The 14,379-nt window shown below is 30.2% G+C and overlaps 1 protein-coding gene across 3 annotated transcripts; it reads left to right on the top strand.

Annotated features, from left to right (window-relative positions):
• The first annotated feature begins 4,520 nt into the window (after window positions 1–4,520).
• Window positions 4,521–14,132, top strand: LOC142232117 (uncharacterized). Of its 3 annotated transcripts, none has more exons than XM_075302832.1 (6): window positions 4,530–4,649; window positions 9,761–9,859; window positions 10,381–10,564; window positions 10,633–11,023; window positions 13,120–13,300; window positions 13,359–14,132. In XM_075302832.1, exons 3-6 carry the CDS (start codon window positions 10,389–10,391, stop codon window positions 13,859–13,861), a joined length of 1,251 nt encoding a protein of 416 aa, XP_075158947.1. In that variant the 5' UTR covers window positions 4,530–4,649; window positions 9,761–9,859; window positions 10,381–10,388; the 3' UTR covers window positions 13,862–14,132. The 3 variants fall into 3 exon arrangements, with proteins under 3 accessions (XP_075158945.1, XP_075158947.1, XP_075158946.1); XM_075302831.1 differs by having other exon boundaries at window positions 9,761–9,901; XM_075302830.1 differs by lacking the exon at window positions 9,761–9,859 and having other exon boundaries at window positions 4,521–4,649.
• Window positions 14,133–14,379: the final 247 nt, after the last annotated feature.

Below are 14,379 nucleotides of genomic sequence, written 5' to 3'. Positions count from 1 at the left end.
ATAGGCAGGCGTATTATTTCGCATAAATACGGTAACATACCTGGGTTTGAGATCCTATATACGGAGATAGGTGAAGGTATTGTTTTCACGGTTACTTTTTTAAATAAATGAAATTATAAATAAAAATGGTTCTTTTCAATTCATTATTTCACAAGACTTTATAAAAATATAATCGTCTTCATATATATTTTTGTACTTTTAATTTAGTGTTTTGGTGAAAAATACGAACATAGTACTCACCTTTAGGTCGAAATATCAAGTAACCGGTTTGCGATCGTAACCAGATATTCCATCCTAAATTATAAGTAAAAAATCGCTAAAAACCGGTTCTACTGAACCGATTAATTTAAAATGTACGTCACTAAAATTGTAAAGGTATCACCTTCAAATGAAACATGGCCCAAGTTTTCCCGGCCATAGGTCTAGGTTCTACGTTAAAAAATGGGTATTTTCGAACCGGGGTTTTAATAAAGCTGGCTATAAAAAAGTGTTCGATTTAAATGTATTAAGTAACCGTTCACCCAGAAAACAAATTCGTTGCCTCAAACAATTATTTGCCCACCGAAAGCACTCTGCCAGCATTTCAAAGTTCCATTTCATCCTCATCGCTACCACAGACTCGTAAGTGACGCTGCAACAATCGCCAACTGTGATGGGAATAAGTATGAAATGTACATGAAAGTATTTTGCCATCACTATTGTTACATGAGCCATTTTATATTTTGTGAAACACCAAGCGCAACTAGCTTCTTATAATTTATTTAAATAAAATCGATAGTGAAGTGCTCAAAACATAGTTATTTCGCTTAAAATTGTAAAAGGTATATTATTGGTGAACAACTTTTAACTTTCCAAATGGAATAAAGTGAGTGTTCTTCAGATATTTTACAGACACGCTGCCTCCATCGAGAATAAAAACACTGGCTGATAGACTCTGCAACATGTAATTTGCCACTTGTAAATCAACATCATTCTATTATTAATGAAAAAATTATGTTAAATGTGTTGTGATAGTGGTATAAATGTTATATTTATAAGAATTTATAAATGTTTAATGAAGTTAATAAACATCTAAAAAATCGTGTTTTACTTGACCACAATGATTCTTTTACAACTATCTTAAAATGCACTTTTTCTGATAATTTGGGGGGGCTCTTATTGGCGTCGTTCTAAATGTATACAAAAAGGCACTTGATAATTGCACTCATGCGATACTTTTTTGTAGTAACTTGACGTGGTACAACTTCTCAATAGTGACGGTGCTTTTGTGATTTTTTAACCAAAGCTCCTCGGAAAAGCGCCGTCACTATTGAGAAGTTGTACCACGCCAAGTCACTACAAAAAAGTATCGCATGAGTGCAATTATTGGGTGCCCTTCTGGATACATTAAGAAGGACGCCAATAAGAGCCCCTTCAAACAATCAGAGAAAGTGTATTTTAAGAAAGTTGTAAAAGAATCATTGTGGTCAAGTAAAACACGATTGTTTATATGTTTATTAATTTTATGAAACATTTATAAATTCTCAAAAATATAACATTTATACGACTATCACATCACATTTAACATATTTTTATGCATTAATAAAAGATTGTTGTTGTGTTACATGTTGTAGCGTCTATCAGCCAGTACTTTTATTCCCAATGGTGTGTCTGGAAAAATATTTGAAAAACTATCACTTTATTCCATTTGGAAAGTCAAAAATTGTTCACCAATATACCTTTCACAATTTTAAGCGAAATAACTATGTTTTCAGCACTTCAATATCATTTTTATTTAAATAAGTTATAAGAAGCTAGTTGTGCTTGGTGTTTCACTAAATATAAAATGGCTCTTGTAACAAGAGTGATGGCAAAATAATTTCATGCGAATAGTGATGGCAAAATACTATCACAGTTGGCGATTGTTGCTGTGTCACATACGAGTCTGTGGTAGCGATGAGGATGAAATGGAACTTTGAAATGCTGGCAGGGTATCCAAGCATTATTTTTGTTCATATATTTCCAAGTATTATTTTCTTTCACTCTTTCGAAATTTGCTAATCGGCCTTCCCATACAGAGAAGAAAATTTTAAGAAAAAGTCTTAATTGAGTTTTATGAAGTTTTCAATTAAACATTTAATTGATTCTACAAATTTTTTAATTCAAACAAAAATCAATTACAGAAATTAATGATATCAATTAATTATCTAATTGGATCAATTAATTTAATTTATTTAATTAATTAATTAATTGAAAGTCAATTAATTTAATTTAATTGACTTTCAATTAATTTTTAATTGAGCATTTCTGTGATTGAAGACATTTCAATTAAAAAAATAATTGGATGAACTAATTTCGTGATTGAATCAGACTTTTTAACAAGGGTAGTAGTCCGACTTTTTAACAAGGGTAGTAGTCCGAGGGATTTATGGAAGGTAGTCAGGGATAATGGTCTGGGCCTGCGCATATCTGAATGATATGAATTCCTCGTTTGTTAACAGTCAGTCCGATACCACAGGTAGTGTGGACGATTTTTTACATTCTTTTGGAAATGAGTATGGATTCTCTTTTAGTAATATTACACTTTCAGAGCTTTACACTGTGTTTTATTCAGTTAAGTCTAATGCAGCCGGTAGTGATGGTTTCTCGATGAAATTTTTGAGAACAGTTTTCGATATGGTATCACCTTTCCTATTACACATTGTTAATCAGATAATTACGACATCCACATTCCCAATAGTCTGGAAGACTGCGAAAATTAATCCTATTAAGAAAAAGGACAGCTCTGATTTCCGTCCGAAGACGGTTGAGCATGTGTTGAAACAACAGATGATCTCATATTTGGAGAATAGCTCCTTGGTGCATGATTGTCAATGCGGTTTTCGAAATGGTAGGAGTACTGCTATGTTACTTGCGGGGCTAACGGATTCAGTTCGCAAATGTGTATCTGAGGGCAATATTGGTGTCTTGGTTTCTCTTGATTTGGAGAAGGCGTTCGATAGGGTTGATTATTTCGGGTTAATTAATAAGCTATCTAGTAAATTTGGTTTCAGTAGAAGTGCTTGTAGGTTGATTTATTCTTATCTGATTGATAGGGATCAATTTGTTCATGTTCGAGGAGTTTCGTCTATTACCATGTATGTTAGAAGTGGTGTTCCACAGGGTTCAGTATTGGGACCTCTTCTATTTATTCTTTTTATTAATGATCTTTTTGAGAATTTAAGTACCTGGTGTACCCCGTTTGCTTATGCAGATGACGTACAGTTGATATTTAAAGGAGCTAACCGATTTATTAATGTTCTACAGAGTAAGATTGATTTGGCTTTGCGATCTCTTGGTACATGGATGTCCTTAAATAAATTTAGTATTAATGCTTCTAAGACGAAAGCTTTGCTTTTTTCTAGAGGTGATGTGACGAACCTACGGGTTTGTTATAATGGAATCGACATTCAATTTGTGAGTAGTCTTAAATGTTTGGGAGTGATATTGGACGACAAGCTATCTTTTGACCTCCATGTTGATAGTGTAGTCTCACGCACTACGGTTGGTTTGCGGCAATTGTACAACACGGATTTGGTACTGCCATGTTATGTTAGGGAACGCTTAGCTCATGCCCTTATCATGCCAAATATTTTATATTGCCTTGAGATTTATTCGGGTACCTCCAGAAGGAATTTGGAGAGGATACACCTTGCAATTAATAGAGTAGTTAGGTATGTATATTCTCGCAGATTATTTGATCATGTAAGTCCAGATGTAAAACGTTTTCTCAACTGTAATTTTTCTGACTTTATAGATTTTCGGCTTATAATATTATTTTACAATATATTCCGCAGTCGTATTCCGACTTTTATCGTTAATTCTTTTGTGTTTTGCCTCTCTGTGCGAGCTAACCAACTAGTAATCCCAAGGGTTCAGGCCTTCATGAATGGGTCTTTCGTTGTTAGAGTAGTGAGACTATTTAACGCTCTTCCCCCACCTCTAAGAACTTTCGAAGTTTCCTGCTATACATATCGGAAAAACCTTCTTCAACATTTTGCTAATAACCAATGATAAAATTATGTTTTTTTTCCTGTTCGAGTAGTATCTTTTACCTGTTTCAATGCTGATACTGATTGTTATATAATAATGTAATTAGCTAAAAATTATTTATTATAAATATATATATATATATATATATATATATATATATATATATATATATATATATATATATATATATATATATATATATATATATATATATATATATATATATATATATATATATATATATATATATATATATATATATATATATATATATATATATATATATATATATATATATATATATATATATATCGGCCTTACGGCTTTAAATTACAAAATTGAGCAAATAAAATGAAATGAAATGAAAAAATATTCATATTGTGTGTACATAAGTGAGATTGGGAACAACATTGCTCTAATTTAGTAAAATTCCCTAAACTTTTTGGCAACACTGTAATCAATATCTTATTTGCGCCACTGAACAATAACTGCCGACATAAATATTCTATTGTGATTGATAGTTCATAGTAAACTGTGTAGTTTTTTTGTTAGGTGATGTGGACGTTTTCTTCAACGAAATAATTGTGTGACGATCTAATATTTAAATTTATTTTGTGTCCAAGTTAAAAAAGCAACAAGTAAGTGCTATAAATTATATATGTATGTGGTGTAGAGACTGTGTGCTTTTTCACAAAAGTAATTATAAACAAAGACTATGAACATAAAAAATAATATATGAAAATGAAAGGAAAATTGACTGATGCCATACCAAATGTTGAAATTACGGCATTCATTTAATTTTAATTCCGAAAGCTTAACAAATTATGTTAGATTTTGTGTAATTAATTATGAGGAACAGTGTTTAATTTGTGAAACAAATCATCGTAGACGACAAGCCTTTATCAAATGCCATTGCTATTGGTAATGATTTGCAAAAGCAATAGGAACGCAAATGCCAGAGTTCGTGTCTTGCCGAATTGACGGCGTTGATTAACATGGCCTTCCTATTGGAAAGGGGCGGCATCTGTTTGTGATATTTTATCAATGACAACAACATGTTCTAGTAAAGACTCAATCCCAATGCGTTTGGTTAGATTTGAGAATTACTTGAGTGCAAATTATTACGGGCTTGGAGAATTAAATGTTTAGTTTTTGGTCAAATCTTTCATAAAATTTCGCAAAATACCAACTGCTGAGGCCGTCAATCCTCACAAAATATGAGGATTGGTAGGAACAGTGGCCACAGTTGGTAGAATTGTACCAAAAAAAGGTTAATTTTTTACTGTTTGGTAGATTGTTAGAATTGTTAATATTAGAAATTTTTACAATCTTACTGAGCAACCTATCCAAGGTATACGGAAAAACTATCCATTCACGACTTTTCAGTTTTGCGGAGGATACTTCGATAATATGTAATGAGCAGTTTGGGTTCAGAAACGGTCATAGTTGTGTGCATGAAATCACTAGAATTGGAAATATTATTGGTAACAACAGGCGCAATAGACAATCTACAGGGATTGTCCTCCTTGACATAGAAAAAGCTTTTGACACTGCATGAGGGTATTATTTACAAACTCATTCGAGGAACCGTGCCAAATTATCTTAGCAGAACTATCTCTGAATTTCTTGACGAGAGATCTTTTATCGTCTCTGTCAACAACATCAACTCGGACAAGAAAGGTCTTTCTACTGGATTACCACAAGGTTCCTTTCTCTCGCCTTTGCTTTACTCAATATACACATCTGATTTCTCTCCTCCATCGTACATGCAAGTTGCTTATTATGCAGATGATACTGCTCTCATTACTACTAGTAAGGTAACTAAAGCGCTTTTGAGGAAAATGGAAAAAGGACTGGCGTCTTGCAATATATACTTTTCGAAATGGAAGATTAAAATAAATCCCAGTAAAACACACAGGCGATTATTTTTCCTTATAACGAATCCCCTAAAAGGAAGCCGAATCGAGGACTTAAATTTGGAGATGAATCGATTGCGGTTGCTGACAGTGTCAAGTATCTGGGGGTCACGTTAGATAAATAATTAACTTATGGGAAACACATTGATGAGATACGTAACAAATCGTCGAAATCGTTAAGGGCGTTGTGGCCCCTTTTATGTAGAAAATCTCTACTGAATCATAAAAATAAGAATCTTCTTTTCAAAGGTATCATTAAACCTATTTTAACATATGCATGTCCAGTTTGGTACAAAGCTGCAAAAACCCATTTGGAGAAGCTACAGTTTGTACAAAATAAATGTTTAAAAATTATCAATGGATAGAATTGGAGATACTCTACTTCATTACTTCTTAATGAAACTGGATACGAGAAAATTTGTGATTTCATCAAAAGACTTAATTTAAGTTATTTCTCCAAAATTGAAACTTCCCCTTATTGTTTGATAAGGTCTTGTGTAGAGCAAGTATATTAAACTATTTTTTCTACTAAAATAATCAAATTGAAAATATATGTTTGTTTTAGGTTATTGAATTAGAAAATCTTCCGCATGCATGTTAATTTTCAACAATATTTGACTTTTGTTTAATTCATATAAAGGTCTTTAACCTGTTTTTGCCTTTAAAAATATGTATCTTAAATGACTTAGCTTATATTGTCAGTCAGAGTCTCATTTGTTATAATATCTACTGTGGTAAAATCTCATTAAATGAATTGTATTTAAAAATTAAACTAATAAAGAAGAATTTGAAAATGAAATGAAACAATCTTTTTTTACATTTCTACAATTTTGGCAAATTTTTTTATAAAAATAGAATTTTTTAAAATTTTGAAAAAATTTTCTATAGAAATAACATTTTGTCAAAATTTTCTATAGAAATAACATTTTGGCAAAATTTGTTATAGAAACAAAATTTTAGAAAAATTTTCTAGATAAATAAAATTTTGGCAAAATTTGCTATAGAAATAAAAATTTGCCAAACTTTTCTAGATAAACAAAATTTTGGAAAAAATTTCTAGATAAAAAAAATTTTGGCAAAATTTGCTATAGAAATAAAATTTGCCAAACTTTTGTATAGAAATAAAATTTTGGCAAAATTTTCCATTTGACAATTTTTTATAATTCTACAATTTTCTATAAAAACAAAATGTTTGCAAAATTTTCTATAAAAATAAAATGTTTGCAAAATATTCTATAAAAATAAAATTTTTGCAAAATTTTCTATAGAAATAAAATTTTAACAAAATTGGCTATAGAAATAAAATTTTTGCAAATTTTTTTTTACATAAATAAAATTTTGGGAAAATTTTCAATAGAAATAAAATTTTGGTAAAATTTGCTATAGAAATAAAATTTTGCCAAAATTTTCTTGATAAATGAAATTTTGGTTAAATGTTCTAGAAATAAAATTGTCAAAATTGACATTTTGACAATTTTTTATAATTCTACAATTTTCTATAAAAACAAAATGTTCTGTTAAAATAAAATGTATGCAAAATATTCTATAAAAAAAATTTTTTGCAAAATTTTCTATAGAAAAAAATTTTAACAAAATTGTCTATAGAAATAAAATGTTTGCAAAATTTTTTTACCGAAATAAAATTTTGGGAAAATTTTCCATAGAAATAAAATTTTGGTAAAATTTTCAATAGAAATAAAATTTTGGTAGAATTTTCCATAGAAATAAAAGTTTGGCAAAATTTGCTAGAGAATTTTGGCAAAATTTTCTTGATAAATGAAATTTTGGATAATTGTTCAACGAGATCTAAAATGTTGGTAAAATTTTCCATAGAAATAAAATTTTGGCAAAATTTGCTATAGAAATAAAATTTTGCCAAACTATTGTATAGAAATAAAGTTTTGGCAAAATTTTCCATAGAAATAAAATTGTCAAAATTGACAATTTTTTTATAATTCTAAAATTTTGGCAAAATTTTCTATAAAAATAAAATTTTTGCAAAATTTCCTGTAAAAATAAAATGTTTGCAAAATATTCTATAAAAATAAAATTTTTGCAAAATTTCCTGTAAAAATTAAAATGTTTGCAAAATATTCTATAAAAATAAAATTTTTGTAAAATTCTCTATAGAAATAAATTTTGGCAAAATTTTCTATAGAAATAAAATTTTGGCAAAATAGTCTATAGAAATAAAATTTTGGCAAAATTTTCTTGATAAATGAAATTTTGGCAAAAGATATGTAAAATTTTGGTAAAATTTTTTAGAGAAATAAAATTTGGACAAAATTGTGTATGGAAATAAAATTTGGACAAAATGTTGTAGAGAAATAAAATTTCGACAAAATTTTCTAGAACAATCAAATTTTGATAAAAAATAAGATTTTTTTTTTTAATTTTGTGGATTTATGGTAGAATTTTCTTTAAATTTTGGTAGAATATTTTTGGCGTTGCCAATTTAGCTTTTTTCCGCTAGATTTGGCTTTTTTTGAAGACGTTTAGCGGGGAAAAATGCATTTAGTTTTTAGCTTTTTTTCTGGCTTTTCTTCATGACCCTTTTAGCTATTTTTGGCTTTTTTTTTTTTTGTTTTCGACATATTCCTATTGAAATATGGATAAAACTTCGTTTTTATCTAAGCCTTGCTACCAGAATAAGGTTTTCCACATATTTCAAAGCTCAATTAAAACATTAATAATTATTCCAGCCATTATGCGGGCATTTTTGCAGCGAATACACCTTGTTGTAAAGTTTTTTTCCTCGTATTCATAAAAGTTATCGTAAACTTTAAATCTACTATTACCATCCAAATTCTTTATATAAACTGTCAGAAATTATTAGGAATAATAGCATTTGACTCGTTTATCCTTTTTATGTTATTATAATATTCTAAAGTTATTATGATATTACTAAATTAAAATAGTAGATGTGAATTGCTTTGTACACTGAAAAAATATTGTGGTGAGGCCAAAGATTTCATGTCCTTAAAATACGAACGCGAATTTTGGTTAAAATAGCATTTGTGAATTTCTCTTATATAAAACTTTCCATTTCCCAAAGCCTATAAAATCGTTTTGTCCTTATAGTTAAGTGATTCAACTTAAAAATGGGTATCTTTTCATGAAAGAAGGCTAGGGTCAATTCTAAAAAATTCTTAAAATTAATGAAATAGTCTTTAAATTTGTGGAGTTTTTGTATCTTGACCACAAACCAAAGTAGCGTTCAAAAATTGATGAAGTTTTTCAACATTTTATTTTAAAAACGTATACATAGAATAATTTCTACTTAAAGTCGAGTCTGAATTTGGAAATTTAAGTTGTCGTTAGCATGTTTTTAAAGCACTGTGATAGCTCATGAAGAAAAAGCTGAAAAAACGAATAATTTCAAATTTGACTCGGAATCAATACCAAAAGCATCAGTGTACAAAATATTAATGGAATGGATTTACATTTAGGAAAATTGGACAACAAAAGGTTTGTATGGCAAATTTTCGAATAAAAGTTATTCAATATAAACTTGCAAGACAGTTAGAATGGGTTTTATTCTCTTGGGTAAAATTAGGAGAAGTATACACCTTCACGAATTTATCATTAATTCAGTTAAAACGAAATATATTGATATTTTCTAATGCAGTTCTATGTGACATTCTGCAATATATCGCACATTGGACTAGTTGATGATTGACCAGCTGACAATTGCAAGTTTACTGGGAAAAATATTTTTACTAGGAAATATAAACGAAGGACTTCCAGTAAAAATTTGTGATAGTAATCAAATTGTATCGAGTACCCAAAACAAATTTTAGCTTTTTTTCTATCTATTTTTTAAAATTTTTTAGCTTTTTTTGGCTAGTGTTTTGGACAAATCTAGCGGTTTTTTGTGAAACAATTCTGGCAACGCTGATGTAGGGGGATATCTTCGACTTGCTAGAATCGAAGTAGGTATCCGCAATGTTACAATTTATGTACTACATATAAAGGTAAGTACTATGTTCAGTTTTCAAGCTGAAAACTGGCTTGTTTTCACGGTTATTTTTTATTAATTAATTAATTTAGAAATATAAAATGTTTTGCAATCAACGCCTTGGATCGTTTCCATAAATAATTTCGAAAGACTTGTTAAAAATGTAATCGTCTTCATATATATTTTTGTTCTTTTTAGTTTTTGTTTTGTTGAAAAAAATCGAACATAGTACTCACCTTAACACATAATACTCGATACCTCATTATTATCACCAGGCCTATTTAATGACGTCACCTTGTAACCCTTCATTTCTTTGGGTCCATAACGTCTTTTCATAATTTTCAATATTGACCGGCCGTCTTTTTTTTTAACACCTACACCCTATCTAACACTCGAAGTGATGACGTGAAGCATATTTCTAATTGTAATGCTTAACATATCAAGAGCTTTTCAGAACTAAGAACAATTAAAAATATTTTGGTTATTTTATTTCAGTTTCAACAATGAGCCTCTCGGACATATCTAGCAAATTCACTGAGGAAGTATTGGAGGAGATTATAAAGAAAGCTAGTGGCACAAAATATACTTCACATAAATTTGGTAAAGGATTTAAAAAGGGCGATTCATATTTAAGTCGTGTCTTTCGTCTCTGTGTGTATGGCGTAAATGAAGAAAATGGGTGAGTTTAACGGCAGTCATCAGTAAGTGCTTTCAAATATTCTAATTTCTTCCATGTTTTATTGTCAGAAAAAATCTTGAAGTAAATCTAATTTGCAAAGGTATGCCGGATAATATGGCCCGGCGTAAAGTATTTCGGTCGGCCGATTTCTTCCGAAACGAAATCAATTTTTATAATAAAGTCGTTCCTGCCTGGGAGGAATTTCAAAAACGTCGTCAACCGAAAACTCCTTTTGATGACTATCCCATTTGCTATGCTTCCTATTGTGATGGTGAACATGATTTTATTGCTTTACAAGATGTGAGCTTCTTAGGCTATGGATCACCCGACCGTCAGGGTTATATTACATTGGATGAATGTCTACTGACTATGCGTACCTTGGGAAAATTTCATGGTATATCGTTGGCCATGAATGCTTTAGAGCCAGAATTATTTGAAAAAACTGCCAAATGCTTAGAGGTAAGTTTTCTAAAGTAAATAGGGCTACATAGTGGCGATAGATTTCGACTTTTGTTAAAGTCCAAAGAATGATTATTGAAGTTTGGGAATAAAATGAAGTCGCACGGTGCCAAAGGGTAATGGGTTCAATTCCAGTTTCGACCAAACACCAAGAAATTTTCAGCGGTGGATTATCCTTTCTCAGTAATGCTGGTGACATTTTTGTTTCTTTCAAATCTTCTCTTAATGGTTTTACCGCAACCACTTAGAGTCCGTTCGGATTCGGCTCGGAGAGTCCGGCCCATTATCCAAACTCACGGTTTATCTTTCACAAGAAACAAGAAACGAAACCAAAATCGACAATGCCATTTTTCGTTATTCTAAAATTCGAGAACATTCCCACTTCTACGTTTGTCGAGTCAGGTCAGGTCAGGCGGAAATATCGACATTCGCCGTTTACAGAAATATACACACAAGATATTAAATTACTGATTTATAGATCATCTCATCATCAATCAATTTGCCTCTATGTGTGGCACTATTTTCACAACAGAACTCAAAGCCTATTCGCACTTTCGCCTGTTTAAAACAACAAGTATATACAGGCCGATTCTTACGTTCCCTCCACAATGGATTGCATAGAAACTTGTACTAAAGACTGTCATCCATAATAGAATTACTTGGGTAGCGGTAACACTTGCCGATGGCAAGGTATCTTAAAACTTCTTAACACCGCGTTCTCAATTGTAAGTTGGTTCATACGGGGTATATATTAAAAAAGACCGATTAAATACGTAAATAAATACAGTTTGACAAAATTTTCTATAGAAATAAAATTTTGACAAAATTTTCTATAAAAATAAAATGTTGACAAAATTTTCTATAGAAATAAATTTTTTTTCATTCGTTTTGTTTTGTTATTGTTAGTTTTTGACAAAATTTTCTATAGAAATAAAATTTTGACAAAATTTTCTATAGCAATAAAATTTGACAAAATTTTCTATAGAAATAAAATCTTGACAAAATTTTGTATAGTAATAAAATCTTGACAAAAATTTTTATAGAAATAAAATTTTGACAAAATTTTCTATAGAAATAAAATTTTTACAAAATTTTGTATAGTAAAAAAATTTTGACAAATTTTTCTATAGTAATAAAGTTTTGACAAAATTTTCTATAGTAATAAAATTTTGACAAATTTTTCTATAGTAATAAAGTTTTGACAAAAATTTTTATAGTAATAAAATTTTGACAAAATTTTCTATAGTAATAAAGTTTTGACAAATTTTTCTATAGTAATAAAGTTTTGACAAAATTTTCTATAGTAATAAAATTTTGACAAAATTTTCTATAGTAATAAAATTTTGACAAAATTTTCTATAGTAATAAAATTTTGACAAAATTTTCTATAGTAATAAAATTTTGGCAAATTTTTGCATGGTTGTTACAGACCATATACTAACACCATGTACCAAATTTCAGCCGGATTGGATGAAATTTGCTTCTCTTTGGGGCTCCGCAAGTCAAATCGGGGGATCGGTTTAATGGCGGCTATATATGATTATGGTCCGATGTGGACCAATTTTTGCACGGTTGTTAGAGACCATATACTAACACTATGTTCGAAATTTCAGCCGGATCAGATGAAATTTGCTTCTCTTAGAGGCTCCGCAAGCCAAATCTGAGCGTCGGTTTATATGGGGGCTAACTTAAAAGTGGTCCGATATGGCCCATTTGCAATACCATCCGACCTACATCAATAAAAACTACTTGTGCCAAGTATCAAGTCTATAGCTTGTTTCGTTCGGAAGTTAGCGTGATTTCAACAGACGGACGGACGGACATGCATAGATCGACTCAGAATTTCACCACGATCCAGAATATATATACTTTATTGGGTCTTAGAGCAATATTTCGATGTGTTACAAACGGAATGGCAATGTTATATATCCCCCCATCCTATGGTGGAGGGTATAAAAACCTAAAAAGTACTTTTTCCTGGCAAAATGCAAAAAAGTGCGAATTTTTTACAAGAATATAATATAATAAAAATATAATATAATAAAAATTTATCTTATAGTTTGACAACTACTAAATTCCACTTCGTTTTTTTGTAGGAAACTTATTATGCCGAAACCAATCGCTCATGGTACATTGATTTCTTGAAATTGGCTTGTATTGTGGCCAAAGATGCTGTCACGAAAACATATCCCAACACTAAATATGAGACAATTGCAGAAAATTATTTACACGATCAACAACTTTACGATGATCAAATTAATTTAGTCTCTACTCGATGTAAGTAAGATAGTAAAAATCGATAGAAATAAGAACTAATACTAAATTTCATTTACAGCCAAACTATCTGTATTTGGTCATGGTGATTGTTGGACACCGAACTTCTTAACTCGTTATAGCACTGAAGGAAAACCTGAAGCCATTAAGATAATTGATTTTCAATTGGCTCGTTGTGCCTCAGTAGCTGTAGATATTTCATTTTTCATTTATTCTTGCACCAGCCAGGAGTTACGAGAAAATCATTACGATAGCCTTCTCAAAGCCTATCATGAAAGTGCTTGTGATTTAATAAAAGATCTTGGAGCGGATCCAGAATCGGTATTCTCATGGCAAGACTTTATGAGTGAATTGAAAGAATTTGGTCGTTTTGGTTGTGGCATGGGCATTGAGTCAATACCCATGTCTATGTTGGATGAAGATGAAATAGCTGATCTAGACGAAATTAGTCCTGATTCTGTTTTGGTTGATGTTTGGAATTTAAAACCATTTCAACAACAGGAAAAACGTCAACGTATAGCAGATATGTTTAAACATGTCATTGATCAGGGTTATTTGAAATAACGTTGATATGGAATTGGAAATGATTGGCAATTTTCCTAAAGTTTTTTTCCTATGACATTTTTTTACAGAAATTGCATTTCAAGGATTTCAGTACAAATTAAGAACATAGTTATTCACAGTTTTGTATACAGGAACAATATATTATTACATATATTTTATTACATTTTATATGAGAACAAACTAGTTCATAGCTAATAATTCAATTTTAAAATTCACAGTATTTTTAATGTTCGTAACAAAGTGGCAATAAATGTGATTGGTTACCTAACAACTGCATTTAATTTATGATCATAAATTACGATAATAGTTTCCATACATGGCTTCGATTAGTACAGGACGCTTTCAGTTCTAATAAGAGCGAAACTATGAAATAACATCCCAGTAAAATCATATACCAATCAGTAATTGAAAGGATACCCCATGAAGCTACATGTCTTTCTCCGTAAAATAAAATTCAACATGCAAAAACATAATTCTCTAAAGTGAAATATCGTCACATGAATTAAAAACATGTAAGA

The sequence above is a fragment of the Haematobia irritans genome, chromosome 3 (genome assembly GCF_050003625.1).
Source record: "Haematobia irritans isolate KBUSLIRL chromosome 3, ASM5000362v1, whole genome shotgun sequence".
NCBI classification, from domain to species: domain Eukaryota; kingdom Metazoa; phylum Arthropoda; class Insecta; order Diptera; family Muscidae; genus Haematobia; species Haematobia irritans.
The sequence above is the reverse complement of the archived record's forward strand: the minus strand, read 5'-3'. Positions and strand labels throughout refer to the sequence as shown.

What these genes read in the sequence shown, in the direction of transcription:
- LOC142232117 (XM_075302830.1), top strand. Translation starts at nt 10,389, where the DNA reads ATGAGCCTCTCGGACATATCTAGCAAATTCACTGAGGAAGTATTGGAG. An exon ending in AAACTGCCAAATGCTTAGAG is followed by an intron (nt 11,024 to 13,119) that starts GTAAGTTTTCTA and finishes GTTTTTTTGTAG; the next exon opens with GAAACTTATTATGCCGAAAC. An exon ending in TAATTTAGTCTCTACTCGAT is followed by an intron (nt 13,301 to 13,358) that starts GTAAGTAAGATA and finishes TTTCATTTACAG; the next exon opens with CCAAACTATCTGTATTTGGT.